Source organism: Oncorhynchus masou, unplaced genomic scaffold (genome assembly GCF_036934945.1).
Source record: "Oncorhynchus masou masou isolate Uvic2021 unplaced genomic scaffold, UVic_Omas_1.1 unplaced_scaffold_621, whole genome shotgun sequence".
NCBI lineage: Eukaryota > Metazoa > Chordata > Actinopteri > Salmoniformes > Salmonidae > Oncorhynchus > Oncorhynchus masou.
The window spans coordinates 46570-63502 of record NW_027012639.1 but is presented as its reverse complement, the minus strand read 5'-3'; the positions used below and the strand labels follow the sequence as shown (position 1 = coordinate 63502).

General features: G+C 50.5%; 1 protein-coding gene across 1 annotated transcript in view; it reads right to left on the bottom strand.

Moving 5' to 3' along the window:
* Window positions 1–555: 555 nt before the first annotated feature.
* LOC135536452 (growth arrest-specific protein 6-like) overlaps window positions 556–16933 on the bottom strand; it is a 31862-nt gene continuing 15484 nt past the window's right edge. Inside the window, exons 8-15 of the mRNA XM_064962794.1 lie at window positions 15304–15422; window positions 13946–14064; window positions 12778–12967; window positions 12317–12481; window positions 12061–12229; window positions 8543–8682; window positions 3249–3456; window positions 556–2218 (exon numbers count right to left, since the gene is read on the bottom strand). Of these exons, the coding sequence (XP_064818866.1) occupies window positions 2067–2218; window positions 3249–3456; window positions 8543–8682; window positions 12061–12229; window positions 12317–12481; window positions 12778–12967; window positions 13946–14064; window positions 15304–15422 (1262 nt within the window). The 3' untranslated portion in view covers window positions 556–2066. The remainder of the gene's footprint in view (window positions 2219–3248; window positions 3457–8542; window positions 8683–12060; window positions 12230–12316; window positions 12482–12777; window positions 12968–13945; window positions 14065–15303; window positions 15423–16933) is intronic.

The following is a 16933-nucleotide window of genomic DNA, read 5'->3' as shown; positions in this document are numbered from 1 at the left end:
GAGAGTAGGAAGGGCTTTTTCAGAGAGTAGGAAGGGCTTTTTCAGAGAGTAGGAAGGGCTTGGGTCAGAGAGTAGGAAGGGCTTGGGTCAGAGAGTAGGAAGGGCTTGGGTCAGAGAGTAGGAAGGGCTTGGGTCAGAGAGTAGGAAGGGCTTGGGTCAGAGAGTAGGAAGGGCTTGGGTCAGAGAGTAGGAAGGACTTGGGTCAGAGAGTAGGAAGGACTTGGGCCAGTGATTAACTGGAACATAAATTGAGAGGAGAACCAAATGTTTGAAATGTGAACCAACTTCTCTCACTGTGGTGGGATCCCGGTATTAAAATGTTTTACATTATAAAAAATACTGACTGAACCATGTGATTTGTTATTACGCTTCTGGTTCCACCTAGTGGTCATGTGATGTCGTTGCAGTATTCAGCTCTGATGACCAGGGACCTGTTCAAAATGAGTGGACCACATCGGGTCCCATTTGGGACATTATCATGGTCACACTGGGCTAAGACATAATAAGCAGCACGATGAAAAAAAAAATACTAAAAATAAATCTCTCCACAACCAGTTTTAAAACTCCCATGTCAACATCTTTATTAAGTTTTCAAATCAGACTGAATTGATGTGATCAGGGATGTAAAGACTAAAAGACAGGAGAACAAATCAGCAGCCAAACAAACCTATAGTATAATAACACACAACGCAGAAGAGTAAACCATCGATCGCTCCATTGTGAAACTCATCAGAAACTCTAGATCCCAGAGGAGGAAATACTGCAGCCCTTTTTGGCCGAACGAAATGAAGAAAGATGATGTTTGTTGTTCTGACATTCTGTAGAGAAGTGAAACTGTTTTGGGTGATTATCTCAATGCGTTCAGGTCTTTATTTATTTCCTTTTGTGTTTTTTCTAAAAAGCATCACATTATTTACACATACAGTATATTACAACACTTACACTCCTGTTCTCTCAGTAGCTCAGTGTGGTGAAGCAGTGCTCTTGATGCCCTCCCCCGTGTGTCTGATTGGGTACTGCATGTTAATTAGCCTCGTCTGATTGGCTTAACGTGTGTTCCTGGCGTGTGCTGATTGGTGATACTAAGGGAAGGAGGGCGGGGCATGTGAAAGGGGGACAGTATGGAGTGTTTCATTGGCTGACGGTGGGTGGATGTAACTGTGGAGGACGAGAAGCATGGTTTGGGAGGGGAAGGAAGGTTCTTTAATGGGGTCATATTAACAGAAGGCCCTATGTTGTAATCTGTAGGCAGTGTGCAGAGCTAAATTGCAGGTAGACTAAGTTTGCATTAAGTTGGAAAGCACCGAACAGATGTTTTTATTAAACTCAGTCCATTTTTACCTGCGATGGTGTGCAAGTTTTACAACAACAAAGCCTTGTGCTACTGAATTACACCCCCACACCCCTTATAGGGTTTGTTCCACGATGGACTGGGTCAGTTGACCAAACCTCTCCTGGAGTACTGCCAGTTATTCCACTTATGGATCCAGTTGGATCACCGTGAGCTCTGACGAAGGCCGTGAGGCCGGTACATAAGCTCATTACACTAAAACATACTGTCAAGAGCCGTGTGAAATATTGGATTTTTGTCTTCAAGATATCACTGAATTTTCCTACGCACCTGCAACCTCAGATGTGAGAGTGCTGCTCTTACATTCAATCACGCTGAGAGCAGAATGACTGAGGGTTGGTCGGGAGGAGGGTTGGTCGGGAGGAGGGTCGGTCGGGAGGAGGGTTGGCCACTCGGCCAGCTCCTGGGTACATTCCAAATGGCACCCTATTCCCTAAATAGTGCACTAGTTTTGACCAGAACCCATAGGGGTCATATAGGGAATAGAGTGCTATTTGGGACTCAGTCCTTGCTTAGGTTAAGGCCCTGTGGGTTATGGTGAACTGTAGTGGACGGGGTGAAGTTTCCCCTTGCTACAGATCTAGGGTCAGCTTCCACTCCCCCTAATCCTAACCTTAACCATTAGTGGGAGAAATGTCAAACTGACCCAAGATCAGTGTCTCTGGGCAACTTCCCCCTGCTCCAGTGAGGACGGGGCTGAATGGGACTGCAGCGGTCACAAGGCCCCCCCCAGCAGAGGGCAGGAGTGGGAGCGGATGTCGTTGTGTTTGTGGAAGGCCTCGTCCAGGTCCAGAGCCAGGCCGTTGATCGTCACCTCCATGCAGCCGCGGTAGAACGACGACACCAGGGTCGACACCAGGGGCACGTCTGGTACAGGGGTTAGAGGTCACAGGTCAGGGGTCAGAACGGAAATTAATGACACCAGGAGAAGTGGTTAATGGTAATGGCGAAACTGTGTGTGTGTGTGGCTCTTTATTCATAACTGGGTGTTTGTCTAGAGTACAGTAGTAATGAGTGTGTGTTGTTGCATGTCTCTCTGTGCCTATACCCGTCTAACTCACCGGGGAGCCCTCCTATACTAGTCTAACCCACCGGGGAGCCCTCCTATACTAGTCTAACTCACCGGGGAGCCCTCCTATACCCGTCTACCTCACCGGGGAGCCCTCCTATACCCGTCTACCTCACCGGGGAGCCCTCCTATACCCGTCTAACTCACCGGGGAGCCCTCCTATACCAGTCTACCTCACCGGGGAGCCCTCCTATACCAGTCTACCTCACCGGGGAGCCCTCCCATACCAGTCTACCTCACCGGGGAACCCTCCCATACCCGTCTACCTCACCGGGGAGCCCTCCCATACCCGTCTACCTCACCGGGGAGCCCTCCCATACCCGTCTACCTCACCGGGGAGCCCTCCCATACCAGTCTAACTCACCGGGGAGCCCTCCCATACCCGTCTAACTCACCGGGGAGCCCTCCCATACCCGTCTAACTCACCGGGGAGCCCTCCGATACCCGTCTAACTCACCGGGGAGCCCTCCGATACCCGTCTAACTCACCTGGGAGCCCTCCGATACCCGTCTAACTCACCTGGGAGCCCTCCCATACCCGTCTAACTCACCGGGGAGCCCTCCCATACCCGTCTAACTCACCGGGGAGCCCTCCCATACCAGTCTAACTCACCGGGGAGCCCTCCGATACCCGTCTAACTCACCGGGGAGCCCTCCTATACCCGTCTAACTCACCGGGAGCCCTCCTATACCCGTCTAACTCACCGGGGAGCCCTCCTATACCCGTCTAACTCACCGGGGAGCCCTCCTATACCCGTCTAACTCACCGGGGAGCCCTCCTATACCCGTCTAACTCACCGGGGAGCCCTCCTATACCCGTCTAACTCACCGGGGAGCCCTCCTATAAAGGTGGTTGAAGGCAGGCTGAGGTCAACCGTCTCCTGTCCAGGTGTGGTGTGACTCTGTCCAGGCCGACCGTCCACCTCTAGTATGGTCAGGTTCCCACTGACCGTCACATTGACCTCATGAACCTCTGCATCACACAGGAAGGCCGGAGCGCTGGCCACGATCACATCACCCACAGAGACCAGGACATACTGGGGGGAAGAGAGAAACAGACAGTCAGACAGACATCACACTCAAGACAAACAAAACATGAATTCAGACAGACAGAGAGAGGTCAGAGTCAGACAGACAGAGAGAGGTCAGAGTCAGACAGACAGAGAGAGAGGAGGTCAGAGTCAGACAGACAGAGAGAGGTCAGAGTCAGACAGACAGAGAGAGGTCAGAGTCAGACAGACAGAGAGAGGTCAGAGTCAGACAGACAGAGAGAGGTCAGAGTCAGACAGACAGACAGAGAGAGGTCAGAGTCAGACAGACAGAGAGGTCAGAGTCAGACAGACAGAGAGAGGTCAGAGTCAGACAGACAGAGAGAGGTCAGAGTCAGACAGACAGACAGAGAGGGGTCAGAGTCAGACAGACAGACAGAGAGGGGTCAGAGTCAGACAGACAGACAGACAGAGATAGGTCAGAGTCAGACAGACAGACAGACAGAGATAGGTCAGACAGACAGACAGAGAGAGGTCAGAGTCAGACAGACAGAGAGAGGTCAGAGTCAGACAGACAGAGATAGGTCAGAGTCAGACAGACAGACAGACAGAGATAGGTCAGACAGACAGACAGAGAGAGGTCAGAGTCAGACAGACAGAGAGAGGTCAGAGTCAGACAGACAGAGAGAGGTCAGAGTCAGACAGACAGACAGAGAGGGGTCAGAGTCAGACAGACAGACAGACAGAGATAGGTCAGAGTCAGACAGACAGAGAGAGAGAGGTCAGAGTCAGACAGACAGAGAGAGGTCAGAGTCAGACAGACAGACAGAGATAGGTCAGAGTCAGACAGACAGACAGACAGAGATAGGTCAGACAGACAGACAGAGAGAGGTCAGAGTCAGACAGACAGAGAGAGGTCAGAGTCAGACAGACAGAGAGAGGTCAGAGTCAGACAGACAGACAGAGAGGGGTCAGAGTCAGACAGACAGACAGAGAGAGGTCAGAGTCAGACAGACAGACAGAGAGAGGTCAGAGTCAGACAGACAGACAGAGAGAGGTCAGAGTCAGACAGACAGAGAGAGGTCAGAGTCAGACAGACAGACAGAGAGAGGTCAGAGTCAGACAGACAGACAGAGAGAGGTCAGAGTCAGACAGACAGACAGAGAGAGGTCAGAGTCAGACAGACAGAGAGAGGTCAGAGTCAGACAGACAGAGAGAGAGAGGTCAGAGTCAGACAGACAGACAGACAGACAGAGAGAGGTCAGAGTCAGACAGACAGACAGAGAGAGGTCAGAGTCAGACAGACAGACAGAGAGAGGTCAGAGTCAGACAGACAGACAGAGAGAGGTCAGAGTCAGACAGCCAGAGAGAGGTCAGAGTCAGACAGAGAGAGAGAGAGAGGTCAGAGTCAGACAGAGAGAGAGAGAGAGGTCAGAGTCAGACAGACAGACAGAGAGAGGTCAGGGTCAGACAGACAGACAGAGAGAGGTCAGAGTCAGTCAGACAGACAGAGAGAGGTCAGAGACAGACAGGCAGAGAGAGGTCAGAGTCAGACAGACAGACAGACAGAGAGAGGTCAGAGTCAGACAGACAGACAGAGAGAGGTCAGAGTCAGACAGACAGACAGAGAGAGGTCAGAGTCAGACAGATAGACAGAGAGAGGTCAGAGTCAGACAGACAGACAGAGAGAGGTCAGAGTCAGACAGACAGACAGAGAGAGGTCAGAGTCAGACAGCCAGACAGAGAGAGGTCAGAGTCAGACAGCCAGACAGAGAGAGGTCAGAGTCAGACAGCCAGAGAGAGGTCAGAGTCAGACAGACAGAGAGAGGTCAGAGTCAGACAGCCAGAGAGAGAGAGGTCAGAGTCAGACAGACAGACAGAGAGAGGTCAGAGTCAGACAGACAGACAGAGAGAGGTCAGAGTCAGACAGACAGACAGAGAGAGGTCAGAGTCAGACAGACAGACAGAGAGAGGTCAGAGTCAGACAGCCAGAGAGAGGTCAGAGTCAGACAGAGAGAGAGAGAGAGGTCAGAGTCAGACAGAGAGAGAGAGAGAGGTCAGAGTCAGACAGACAGACAGAGAGAGGTCAGGGTCAGACAGACAGACAGAGAGAGGTCAGAGTCAGTCAGACAGACAGAGAGAGGTCAGAGACAGACAGACAGAGAGAGGTCAGAGTCAGACAGACAGACAGACAGAGAGAGGTCAGAGTCAGACAGACAGACAGAGAGAGGTCAGAGTCAGACAGACAGACAGAGGTCAGAGTCAGACAGATAGACAGAGAGAGGTCAGAGTCAGACAGACAGACAGAGAGAGGTCAGAGTCAGACAGACAGACAGAGAGAGGTCAGAGTCAGACAGCCAGACAGAGAGAGGTCAGAGTCAGACAGCCAGAGAGAGGTCAGAGTCAGACAGACAGAGAGAGGTCAGAGTCAGACAGCCAGAGAGAGAGAGGTCAGAGTCAGACAGACAGACAGAGAGAGGTCAGAGTCAGACAGACAGACAGAGAGAGGTCAGAGTCAGACAGACAGACAGAGAGAGGTCAGAGTCAGACAGACAGACAGAGAGAGGTCAGAGTCAGTCAGACAGACAGAGGTCAGAGTCAGACAGACAGAGAAAGGTCAGAGTCAGACAGACAGAGAGAGGTCAGAGTCAGACAGACAGACAGAGAGAGGTCAGAGACAGACAGACAGAGAAAGGTCAGAGTCAGACAGACAGAGAGAGGTCAGAGTCAGACAGCCATGCATGCAGGGCAGAATTAGACCAATATCCATTAATAAAAACAATTCAGTTTTAGAAACATACAGTGACATATCATTACCAAGCCCTGCAATACCAAGATCTGAGCAAAGAAGAGAGTCCCCTCATCCAGCTGGTCCTGAGTTCACAAACCTGTTCTACTAATACACTGAAGCCTCAGTCCCCTCATCCAGCTGGTCCTGAGTTCACAAACCTGTTCTACTAACATACTGAAGCCTCAGTCCCCTCATCCAGCTGGTCCTGAGTTCACACACCTGTTCTACTAACACACTGAAGCCTCAGTCCCCTCATCCAGCTGGTCCTGAGTTCACACACCTGTTCTACTAACACACTGAAGCCTCAGTCCCCTCATCCAGCTGGTCCTGAGTTCACACACCTGTTCTACTAACACACTGAAGCCTCAGTCCCCTCATCCAGCTGGTCCTGAGTTCACACACCTGTTCTACTAACACACTGAAGCCTCAGTCCCCTCATCCAGCTGGTCCTGAGTTCACACACCTGTTCTACTAACACACTGAAGCCTCAGTCCCCTCATCCAGCTGGTCCTGAGTTCACACACCTGTTCTACTAACACACTGAAGCCTCAGTCCCCTCATCCAGCTGGTCCTGAGTTCACACACCTGTTCTACTAACACACTGAAGCCTCAGTCCCCTCATCCAGCTGGTCCTGAGTTCACACACCTGTTCTACTAACACACTGAAGCCTCAGTCCCCTCATCCAGCTGGTCCTGAGTTCACACACCTGTTCTACTAACACACTGAAGCCTCAGTCCCCTCATCCAGCTGGTCCTGAGTTCACAAACCTGTTCTACTAACACACTGAAGCCTCAGTCCCCTCATCCAGCTGGTCCTGAGTTCACACACCTGTTCTACTAACACACTGAAGCCTCAGTCCCCTCATCCAGCTGGTCCTGAGTTCACTAACATGTTCTACTAACACACTGAAGCCTCAGTCCCCTCATCCAGCTGGTCCTGAGTTCACTAACATGTTCTACTAACACACTGAAGCCTCAGTCCCCTCATCCAGCTGGTCCTGAGTTCACAAACCTGTTCTACTAACACACTGAAGCCTCAGTCCCCTCATCCAGCTGGTCCTGAGTTCACACACCTGTTCTACTAACACACTGAAGCCTCAGTCCCCTCATCCAGCTGGTCCTGAGTTCACACACCTGTTCTACTAACACACTGAAGCCTCAGTCCCCTCATCCAGCTGGTCCTGAGTTCACTAACATGTTCTACTAACACACTGAAGCCTCAGTCCCCTCATCCAGCTGGTCCTGAGTTCACTAACATGTTCTACTAACACACTGAAGCCTCAGTCCCCTCATCCAGCTGGTCCTGAGTTCACTAACATGTTCTACTAACACACTGAAGCCTCAGTCCCCTCATCCAGCTGGTCCTGAGTTCACTAACATGTTCTACTAACACACTGAAGCCTCAGTCCCCTCATCCAGCTGGTCCTGAGTTCACTAACATGTTCTACTAACACACTGAAGCCTCAGTCCCCTCATCCAGCTGGTCCTGAGTTCACACACCTGTTCTACTAACACACTGAAGCCTCAGTCCCCTCATCCAGCTGGTCCTGAGTTCACACACCTGTTCTACTAACACACTGAAGCCTCAGGACCTGAACATCCAATCAATCAGAATAAACCAAATTACAACACAGTCAAAACAAAACTATATTGTTTATTGGGGGGCGGCAGGGTAGCCTAGTGGTTAGAGCGTTGGACTAGTAACCAGAAGGTTGCAAGTTCAAACCCCCGAGCTGACAAGGTACAAATCTGTCGTTCTGCCCCTGAACAGGCAGTTAACCCACTGTTCCTAGGCCGTCATTGAAAATAAGAATTTGTTCTTAACTGACTTGCCTGGTTAAATAAATAAATAAAGGTAAAATTAAAAACTTAATTGGGAAACACAAACACAATGCAGTGCTATCTGGCCCGAAATCAACACAACAGCAGAACCTGAGACGGAGCTGCATATCCTGACGAAATGTAAAAAATATAAAACTATTAGAGTTTAATTTCCCCAAATATGAATGAAAGACCTCTCTGATGAGGATAGGCTACCCGTCCTGTTGGGGGAGGAGGCAGAGAGCTGTGGGTTGACAGAGCACGACATTGCTGCCTGCCACAGTGTCTGACTCACCAACCAACCTGCACATGTCCTCCATTGTTATTATCGTTCAATGGTTATTTTGACCCTTGATTATTGTTGTTACTGTCGTCCCTGACAATATTGATTATTATTATTTTAATTATGTTAACAGTGTAAATCTCCAAAGTAAGCTTTCTCAATATCTACATTGTTACATCATGCTAATAAAGCAAATAGAGTCAGACAGACCGACAGCGTTGGGTCAAGTAACCTCTCACCTCCCGCCACTCCTGGTTGTCTCTGTGGTAGTCGGAGAGAGAGATGGACAGAGGGACGCTGTCCTGATGAACCAGGGCCAATAGAACCCCAACAGTGGAGGCTGGTCTCAGAGTCAGCTGGATACTCAGAGACTGGGACTCTGCTGTGGGAGAGAGATGAGTCAGCTGGATACTCAGAGACTGGGACTCTGCTGGGGAGAGAGATGAGTCAGCTGGATACTCAGAGACTGGGACTCTGCTGGGGGAGAGAGATGAGAGTCAGCTGGATACTCAGAGACTGGGACTCTGCTGGGGGAGAGAGATGAGTCAGCTGGATACTCAGAGACTGGGACTCTGCTGGGGGAGAGAGATGAGTCAGCTGGATACACAGAGACTGGGACTCTGCTGGGGGAGAGAGATGAGTCAGCTGGATACTCAGAGACTGGGACTGCTGGGGGAGAGAGATGAGTCAGCTGGATACTCAGAGACTGGGACTCTGCTGGGGGAGAGAGATGAGTCAGCTGGATACACAGAGACTGGGACTCTGCTGGGGGGGAGAGATGAGTCAGCTGGATACTCAGAGACTGGGACTCTGCTGGGGGAGAGAGATGAGTCAGCTGGATACTCAGAGACTGGGACTCTGTTGGGGGAGAGAGATGAGTCAGCTGGATACTCAGAGACTGGGACTGCTGGGGGAGAGAGATGAGTCAGCTGGATACTCAGAGACTGGGACTCTGCTGGGGGAGAGATGAGTCAGCTGGATACTCAGAGACTGGGACTCTGCTGGGGGAGAGAGATGAGTCAGCTGGATACACAGAGACTGGGACTCTGCTGGGGGGGAGAGATGAGTCAGCTGGATACTCAGAGACTGGGACTCTGCTGGGGGAGAGAGATGAGTCAGCTGGATACTCAGAGACTGGGACTCTGTTGGGGGAGAGAGATGAGTCAGCTGGATACTCAGAGACTGGGACTCTGCTGGGAGAGAGATGAGTCAGCTGGATACTCAGAGACTGGGACTCTGCTGGGGAGAGAGATGAGTCAGCTGGATACTCAGAGACTGGGACTCTGCTGGGAGAGAGATGAGTCAGCTGGATACTCAGAGACTGGGACTCTGCTGGGGGAGAGAGATGAGTCAGCTGGATACTCAGAGACTGGGACTCTGCTGGGGGAGAGAGATGAGAGTCAGCTGGATACTCAGAGACTGGGACTCTGCTGAGGGAGAGAGATGAGTCAGCTGGATACTCAGACTGGGACTCTGCTGGGGGGAGAGAGATGAGTCAGCTGGATACTCAGAGACTGGGACTCTGCTGGGGGAGAGAGATGAGTCAGCTGGATACTCAGAGACTGGGACTCTGCTGGGGGAGAGAGATGAGTCAGCTGGATACTCAGAGACTGGGACTCTGCTGGGAGAGAGATGAGTCAGCTGGATACTCAGAGACTGGGACTCTGCTGGGGGAGAGATGAGAGTCAGCTGGATACTCAGAGACTGGGACTCTGCTGGGGGGAGAGAGATGAGTCAGCTGGATACTCAGAGACTGGGACTCTGCTGGGGGAGAGAGATGAGTCAGCTGGATACTCAGAGACTGGGACTCTGCTGGGAGAGAGAGATGAGTCAGCTGGATACTCAGAGACTGGGACTCTGCTGGGGGAGAGAGATGAGTCAGCTGGATACTCAGAGACTGGGACTCTGCTGGGGGGAGAGAGATGAGTCAGCTGGATACTCAGAGACTGGGACTCTGCTGGGGGAGAGAGATGAGTCAGCTGGATACTCAGAGACTGGGACTCTGCTGGGGGAGAGAGATGAGTCAGCTGGATACTCAGAGACTGGGACTCTGCTGGGGGAGAGAGATGAGAGTCAGCTGGATACTCAGAGACTGGGACTCTGCTGGGGGAGATATGAGTCAGCTGGATACTCAGAGACTGGGACTCTGCTGGGGGAGAGAGATGAGAGTCAGCTGGATACTCAGAGACTGGGACTCTGCTGGGGGAGAGAGATGAGAGTCAGCTGGATACTCAGAGACTGGGACTCTGCTGGGGGAGAGATGAGAGTCAGCTGGATACTCAGAGACTGGGACTCTGCTGGGGGAGAGATGAGTCAGCTGGATACTCAGAGACTGGGACTCTGCTGGGGGAGAGAGATGAGTCAGCTGGATACTCAGAGACTGGGACTCTGCTGGGGGAGAGAGATGAGTCAGCTGGATACTCAGAGACTGGGACTCTGCTGTGGGAGAGAGATGAGTCAGCTGGATACTCAGAGACTGGGACTCTGCTGGGAGAGAGATGAGTCAGCTGGATACTCAGAGACTGGGACTCTGCTGGGAGAGAGATGAGTCAGCTGGATACACAGAGACTGGGACTCTGCTGGGGGAGAGAGATGAGAGTCAGCTGGATACTCAGAGACTGGGACTCTGCTGGGGGAGAGAGATGAGAGTCAGCTGGATACTCAGAGACTGGGACTCTGCTGGGGGAGAGATGAGAGTCAGCTAGATACTCAGAGACTGGGACTCTGCTGGGGGAGAGAGATGAGTCAGCTGGATACTCAGAGACTGGGACTCTGCTGGGGGAGAGAGATGAGTCAGCTGGATACTCAGAGACTGGGACTCTGCTGGGAGAGAGAGATGAGAGTCAGCTGGATACTCAGAGACTGGGACTCTGCTGGGGGAGAGAGATGAGTCAGCTGGATACTCAGAGACTGGGACTCTGCTGGGGGAGAGAGATGAGAGTCAGCTGGATACTCAGAGACTGGGACTCTGCTGGGGGAGAGAGATGAGTCAGCTGGATACTCAGAGACTGGGACTCTGCTGGGAGAGAGATGAGTCAGCTGGATACTCAGAGACTGGGACTCTGCTGGGGGAGAGAGATGAGAGTCAGCTGGATACTCAGAGACTGGGACTCTGCTGGGGGAGAGAGATGAGAGTCAGCTGGATACTCAGAGACTGGGACTCTGCTGGGGGAGAGAGATGAGAGTCAGCTGGATACTCAGAGACTGGGACTCTGCTGGGGGAGAGAGACGAGTCAGCTGGATACTCAGAGACTGGGACTCTGCTGGGGGAGAGAGATGAGTCAGCTGGATACTCAGAGACTGGGACACTGCTGGGGGAGAGAGATGAGAGTCAGCTGGATACTCAGAGACTGGGACTCTGCTGGGGGAGAGAGACGAGTCAGCTGGATACTCAGAGACTGGGACTCTGCTGGGGGAGAGAGATGAGTCAGCTGGATACTCAGAGACTGGGGCTCTGCTGGGGGAGAGAGATGAGTCAGCTGGATACTCAGAGACTGGGACTCTGCTGGGAGAGAGATGAGTCAGCTGGATACTCAGAGACTGGGACTCTGCTGGGGGGAGAGAGATGAGTCAGCTGGATACTCAGAGACTGGGACTCTGCTGGGGGAGAGAGATGAGTCAGCTGGATACTCAGAGACTGGGACTCTGCTGGGGGAGAGAGAGATGTGGTTATACACACACAGGTCAATGTGTAAACGATACATACATATCAGAAGCTGCATAGAGACGTGTACAGACACACACACACCAGACCCACCGTATGTGATGTTGAACAGAGCGAAGCCCGTCCCAGGGTAATAGGTCCCGGGGTTTTCTGTACTGAAACACTGCATGTTGTCATTAGGCCTGATGGTCTCCTGAATGGACGTGTCCTCTCCGGTTAACCAGCGCCACTCACGCATACAGCCGTCAAACCTCGGGTTCACCTGGAGAACACACATTAGGCCGAGGACACAACACGCACATCTGCCCATTACAGAGATTCTAGAGGGAACAGAGCCCACCCCTCTAACCTGGTTGATGAGACTGTCCTCTTTGAAAGGGACGCCCCCCACAGTCAGGTTGAGTTCATGCATGCCTTTCTTCATGGTGAACAGATCTCCATTCACAGCTATCTTCATCACTGCCTCCCTGTCAATCTTTATCACCAGACTCCGCCCCTGCTCCTCCACTGAGATCTACAGACCAATCAGAAAAGACAGGAGCTCAAATTGTTAAAAAAAACAACATTTGACACGTTCTTATCCTACAGTGTCTCAGTCCCAAATGAGATCCTATTTCCTATACAGCACACATTCTGACCAGGTCACCAGTAACACCTCCAAAAAGTAGTGCACTACATAGGGAATAGGGGGCCCCATTTGGGATGCACCCCTGAGTCAACAACCCCTCAGGAGAGGAGATGCCACTTTAGACTATTGAGACCCAACCCATAAGTTACACCCCCCTTGTAAACCCCAGAATAACCTCTGACCTTTCTCCACTGTCCGTCGTTGACGGCAGGCCCGCTGCTGGTGACCCGACTGACCGCCCCGTACCTCAGCTGCAGCTCCAGTTTCCCATGATGCATTGCAAGAACAATCCAGGAACTGTTCAGGTGACCACCAGCGAAGAAGATGACCCCCTCTGGGTCAAAGGTACGGAGGTCAAACTCAGCTGAGAAGCTAGAGGGAGAGACAAAGACAGGATGTAATATAATTCTACAATGGTACAAGACTATGGTTGGAACTATGAACCCTTACAATGCTTATGCCTTGCTGCCATCTTTCCAGGTCTCTTGGAAAAGAGGTTGAAACCTCAGGACTGGTAAGGTTAAAAGGTTAGAGGTCAAAGGTAAGGCCTACCCAGTCTGGACTCTCCTGCGGTATGGTTAAAAGGTTAGAGGTCAAAGGTAAGGCCTACCCAGTCTGGACTCTCCTGCGGTAAGGTTAGAGGTTAAAGGTAAGGCCTACCCAGTCTGGACTCTCCTGCGGTAAGGTTAGAGGTCAAAGGTAAGGCCTACCCAGTCTGGACTCTCCAGCGGTAAGGTTAAAAGGTTAGAGGTCAAAGGTAAGGCCTACCCAGTCTGGACTCTCCTGCGGTAAGGTTAGAGGTTAAAGGTAAGGCCTACCCAGTCTGGACTCTCCTGCGGTAAGGTTAGAGGTTAAAGGTAAGGCCTACCCAGTCTGGACTCTCCAGCGGTAAGGTTAAAAGGTTAGAGGTCAAAGGTAAGGCCTACCCAGTCTGGACTCTCCAGCGGTAAGGTTAAAAGGTTAGAGGTCAAAGGTAAGGCCTACCCAGTCTGGACTCTCCTGCGGTAAGGTTAGAGGTTAAAGGTAAGGCCTACCCAGTCTGGACTCTCCTGTGGTAAGGTTAGAGGTTAAAGGTAAGGCCTACCCAGTCTGGACTCTCCTGCGGTAAGGTTAGAGGTTAAAGGTAAGGCCTACCCAGTCTGGACTCTCCTGCGGTAAGGTTAGAGGTTAAAGGTAAGGCCTACCCAGTCTGGACTCTCCAGCGGTAAGGTTAAAAGGTTAGAGGTCAAAGGTAAGGCCTACCCAGTCTGGACTCTCCTGCGGTAAGGTTAGAGGTCAAAGGTAAGGCCTACCCAGTCTGGACTCTCCAGCGGTAAGGTTAAAAGGTTAGAGGTCAAAGGTAAGGCCTACCCAGTCTGGACTCTCCTGCGGAAGCGTAGCCTGACCACTGGGACTCCGCTGAACATTCGGCCCAGGTAGAGAGAACGGGAGTTCCTCTTCATGGTGAGAGAGACGCATGTAGTGATCTCCTGGTCGACGAGAGAGAGGGGGGAGGAGAGAGGGGGGGGGGGGAGGAATGAGTCTAGTGATGCAGCAGTAAACTCACTCTGGCTATCTACTCCGATTTCAGAGCGCAGAATAACTGAGGAACTTGTGAAGCGCTACACCGTTGAATATAACCAGTGTCAGTAAATGTCGTCAAAAAAACAATGAAATTGTTACAAGCAGCACAGTTACAGTCACCAACGCTCTGGATAACATGAAAACAGCCTAACCAGCTCTGCTACGATGAGTAACACGCTCAGAGTGAGGTGTTCTCCCATTTGTGTCTGGAAGTAGCTAGTAGACTAAACATCCACAGGACGGTAGATCTCCAGGAAGAGGGTTGGGAGCCCTGGTCTAGAGTACAGTGTTGCTTGTCGATAATTAACCTTTGACTGAATCCCGGACTAATACAGGTCTTGATAATGTTTTCTACGGGTCTTGATAATGTTTTCTACGGGTCTTGATAATGTTTTCTGCAGGTCTTGATAATGTTTTCTGCGGGTCTTGATAATGTTTTCTACGGGTCTTGATAATGTTTTCTACGGGTCTTGACAATGTTTTCTACGGGTCTTGATAATGTTTTCTACAGGTCTTGATAATGTTTTCTACAGGTCTTGATAATGTTTTCTACGGGTCTTGATAATGTTTTCTACAGGTCTTGATAATGTTTTCTACGGGTCTTGATAATGTTTTCTACGGGTCTTGATAATGTTTTCTACAGGTCTTGATAATGTTTTCTACAGGTCTTGATAATGTTTTCTACGGGTCTTGATAATGTTTTCTACGGGTCTTGATAATGTTTTCTACAGGTCTTGATAATGTTTTCTACGGGTCTTGATATTGTTTTCTACAGGTCTTGATAATGTTTTCTACGGGTCTTAATATTTCTACAGGTCTTGATAATGTTTTCTACGGGTCTTGATAATGTTTTCTACGGGTCTTGATAATGTTTTCTACGGGTCTTGATATTGTTTTCTACGGGTCTTGATATTTCTACGGGTCTTGATAATGTTTTCTACGGGTCTTGATAAGGTTTTCTACAGGTCTTGATAATGTTTTCTACGGGTCTTGATATTTCTACAGGTCTTGATAATGTTTTCTACGGGTCTTGATAATGTTTTCTACGGGTCTTGATAATGTTTTCTACGGGTCTTGATAATGTTTTCTACGGGTCTTGATAATGTTTTCTACGGGTCTTGATAATGTGAGTGGGTACTTTTTACCTGACAGCTCCTGAGGTCGTGGCTCAACTTCTTGCCCTGCCGACCGTCACAGAAACACCGGAAACTACCGGGTGTGTTCACACACTCCTCACACACTCCCTGCTCACACTCGTCCACATCTGAGAGAGAGAGGGGGAGAAAGAGGGAGGGAGAGAGAGAAAAAACAGATGGAGGGAGAGATTGAGGGGGGGAGAAAGAGGGAGGGAGAAAAAAACAGAGAGAAGGTTGTCCATTGGTCCATCTCTGGAACTACAACCCCCAGACAAGACTGGGGGAGAAAACCACTGAAGTGAAAAACAACGTCTCTAAAATGTTATCAGCATCAACAGATGGAGGAACTGACTTGCCTAGTTAAATAAAGGTAAAATAAATAAAAATGTCCCAAATGGCACCTTATTCCCCTACAGCCGGGGTCTAAAGTAGTGCACTACATAGGGAATGGGGAACCATTTGGGATGAAGCCAGAACGTCTGTCCCTGTCTGTCTGAATGACCTTAGAAGAGGAGCCATGAGGTTTATTATGATACAGATGGATAAATGGTAGTTCTTCTAAAGAGTAACTATGTGACCGCCTCCCTCCCTCCCTCCCTCCCCCCTCCCTCCTTCCCTCCCCCCCGCTTTCCCTCCCCCCGCTTTCCCTCCCTCCCTCCCTCCCCGCTTTCCCTCCCTCGCTTTCCCTCCCTCGCTTCCTCTCTTCCTCCCTCCTTCGCTTTCCCTCCCTCCCGTCCTCTCTTCCTCCCTCAGTAAGTTGAATGCAAGACAGGAACAAACTTGTTTGACAAATAAAAGACTAGGATTACATTTCCCAATGACATTTTAAAGGACCATTGAGTGTTTGGCAGGAGAGGATGTCGTGCAGATAGAGATCGGTCTTGTAAAAAAAAAAAAATTAAACAGAATGTTTTGACTATAAATAAAAAGATGACGTGCTAACAGCTTACATTGGCAGTCGTCTGTGTGTGTGTGTGTGTGTGTGTGTGTGTGTGTGTGAGAGAGAGAGAGAGATTGTGTGTGTCAGTGGAGGCTGGTAGGAGGAGCTATTGGAGGACAGGCTCATTGTAAATGACTGGAATTAGTATCCAAAAACATGAAACGTATGGAAACCACGTTGGACTCCGTTCCATTTATTACATTCCATTACAATGAGCCGGTCCTTCTATATCGCCTCCCACCAGCCTCCACTGGCATGTGTGTGTGTGTATGACAGAGTGTGTGTTGGTATGTATGGAGGACAGCTGGCTGCACCACTAGACTAGCTCCACCTGGCTGTATACACACACACTGCATTCCAAATGTATTCAGACACCTTGACTTTTTATTTAAATCACGTTTTCAAAGTTGTTGAAGCAACTTTGGCAGTGATTACAGCCTCAAGTCTCTTCTTAGGTATAAAGCTACAAGCTTGGCACACCTGTAGTCGGGGAGTTTCTCCCATTCTTATCTGCAGATCCTCTCAAGCTCTGTCAGGTTGGATGGGGAGCGTCGCAGCACAGCTAATTTCAGGTCTCTCCAGAGATGTTTGATCGGGTTCAAGTCCGGGCTCTGGCTGGGCCACTCAAGGACATTCAGAGACTCATTGTCCTGTTGGAAGGTGAACCCTTTTCCCCAGGCTGAGGTCTGCCACCACCAT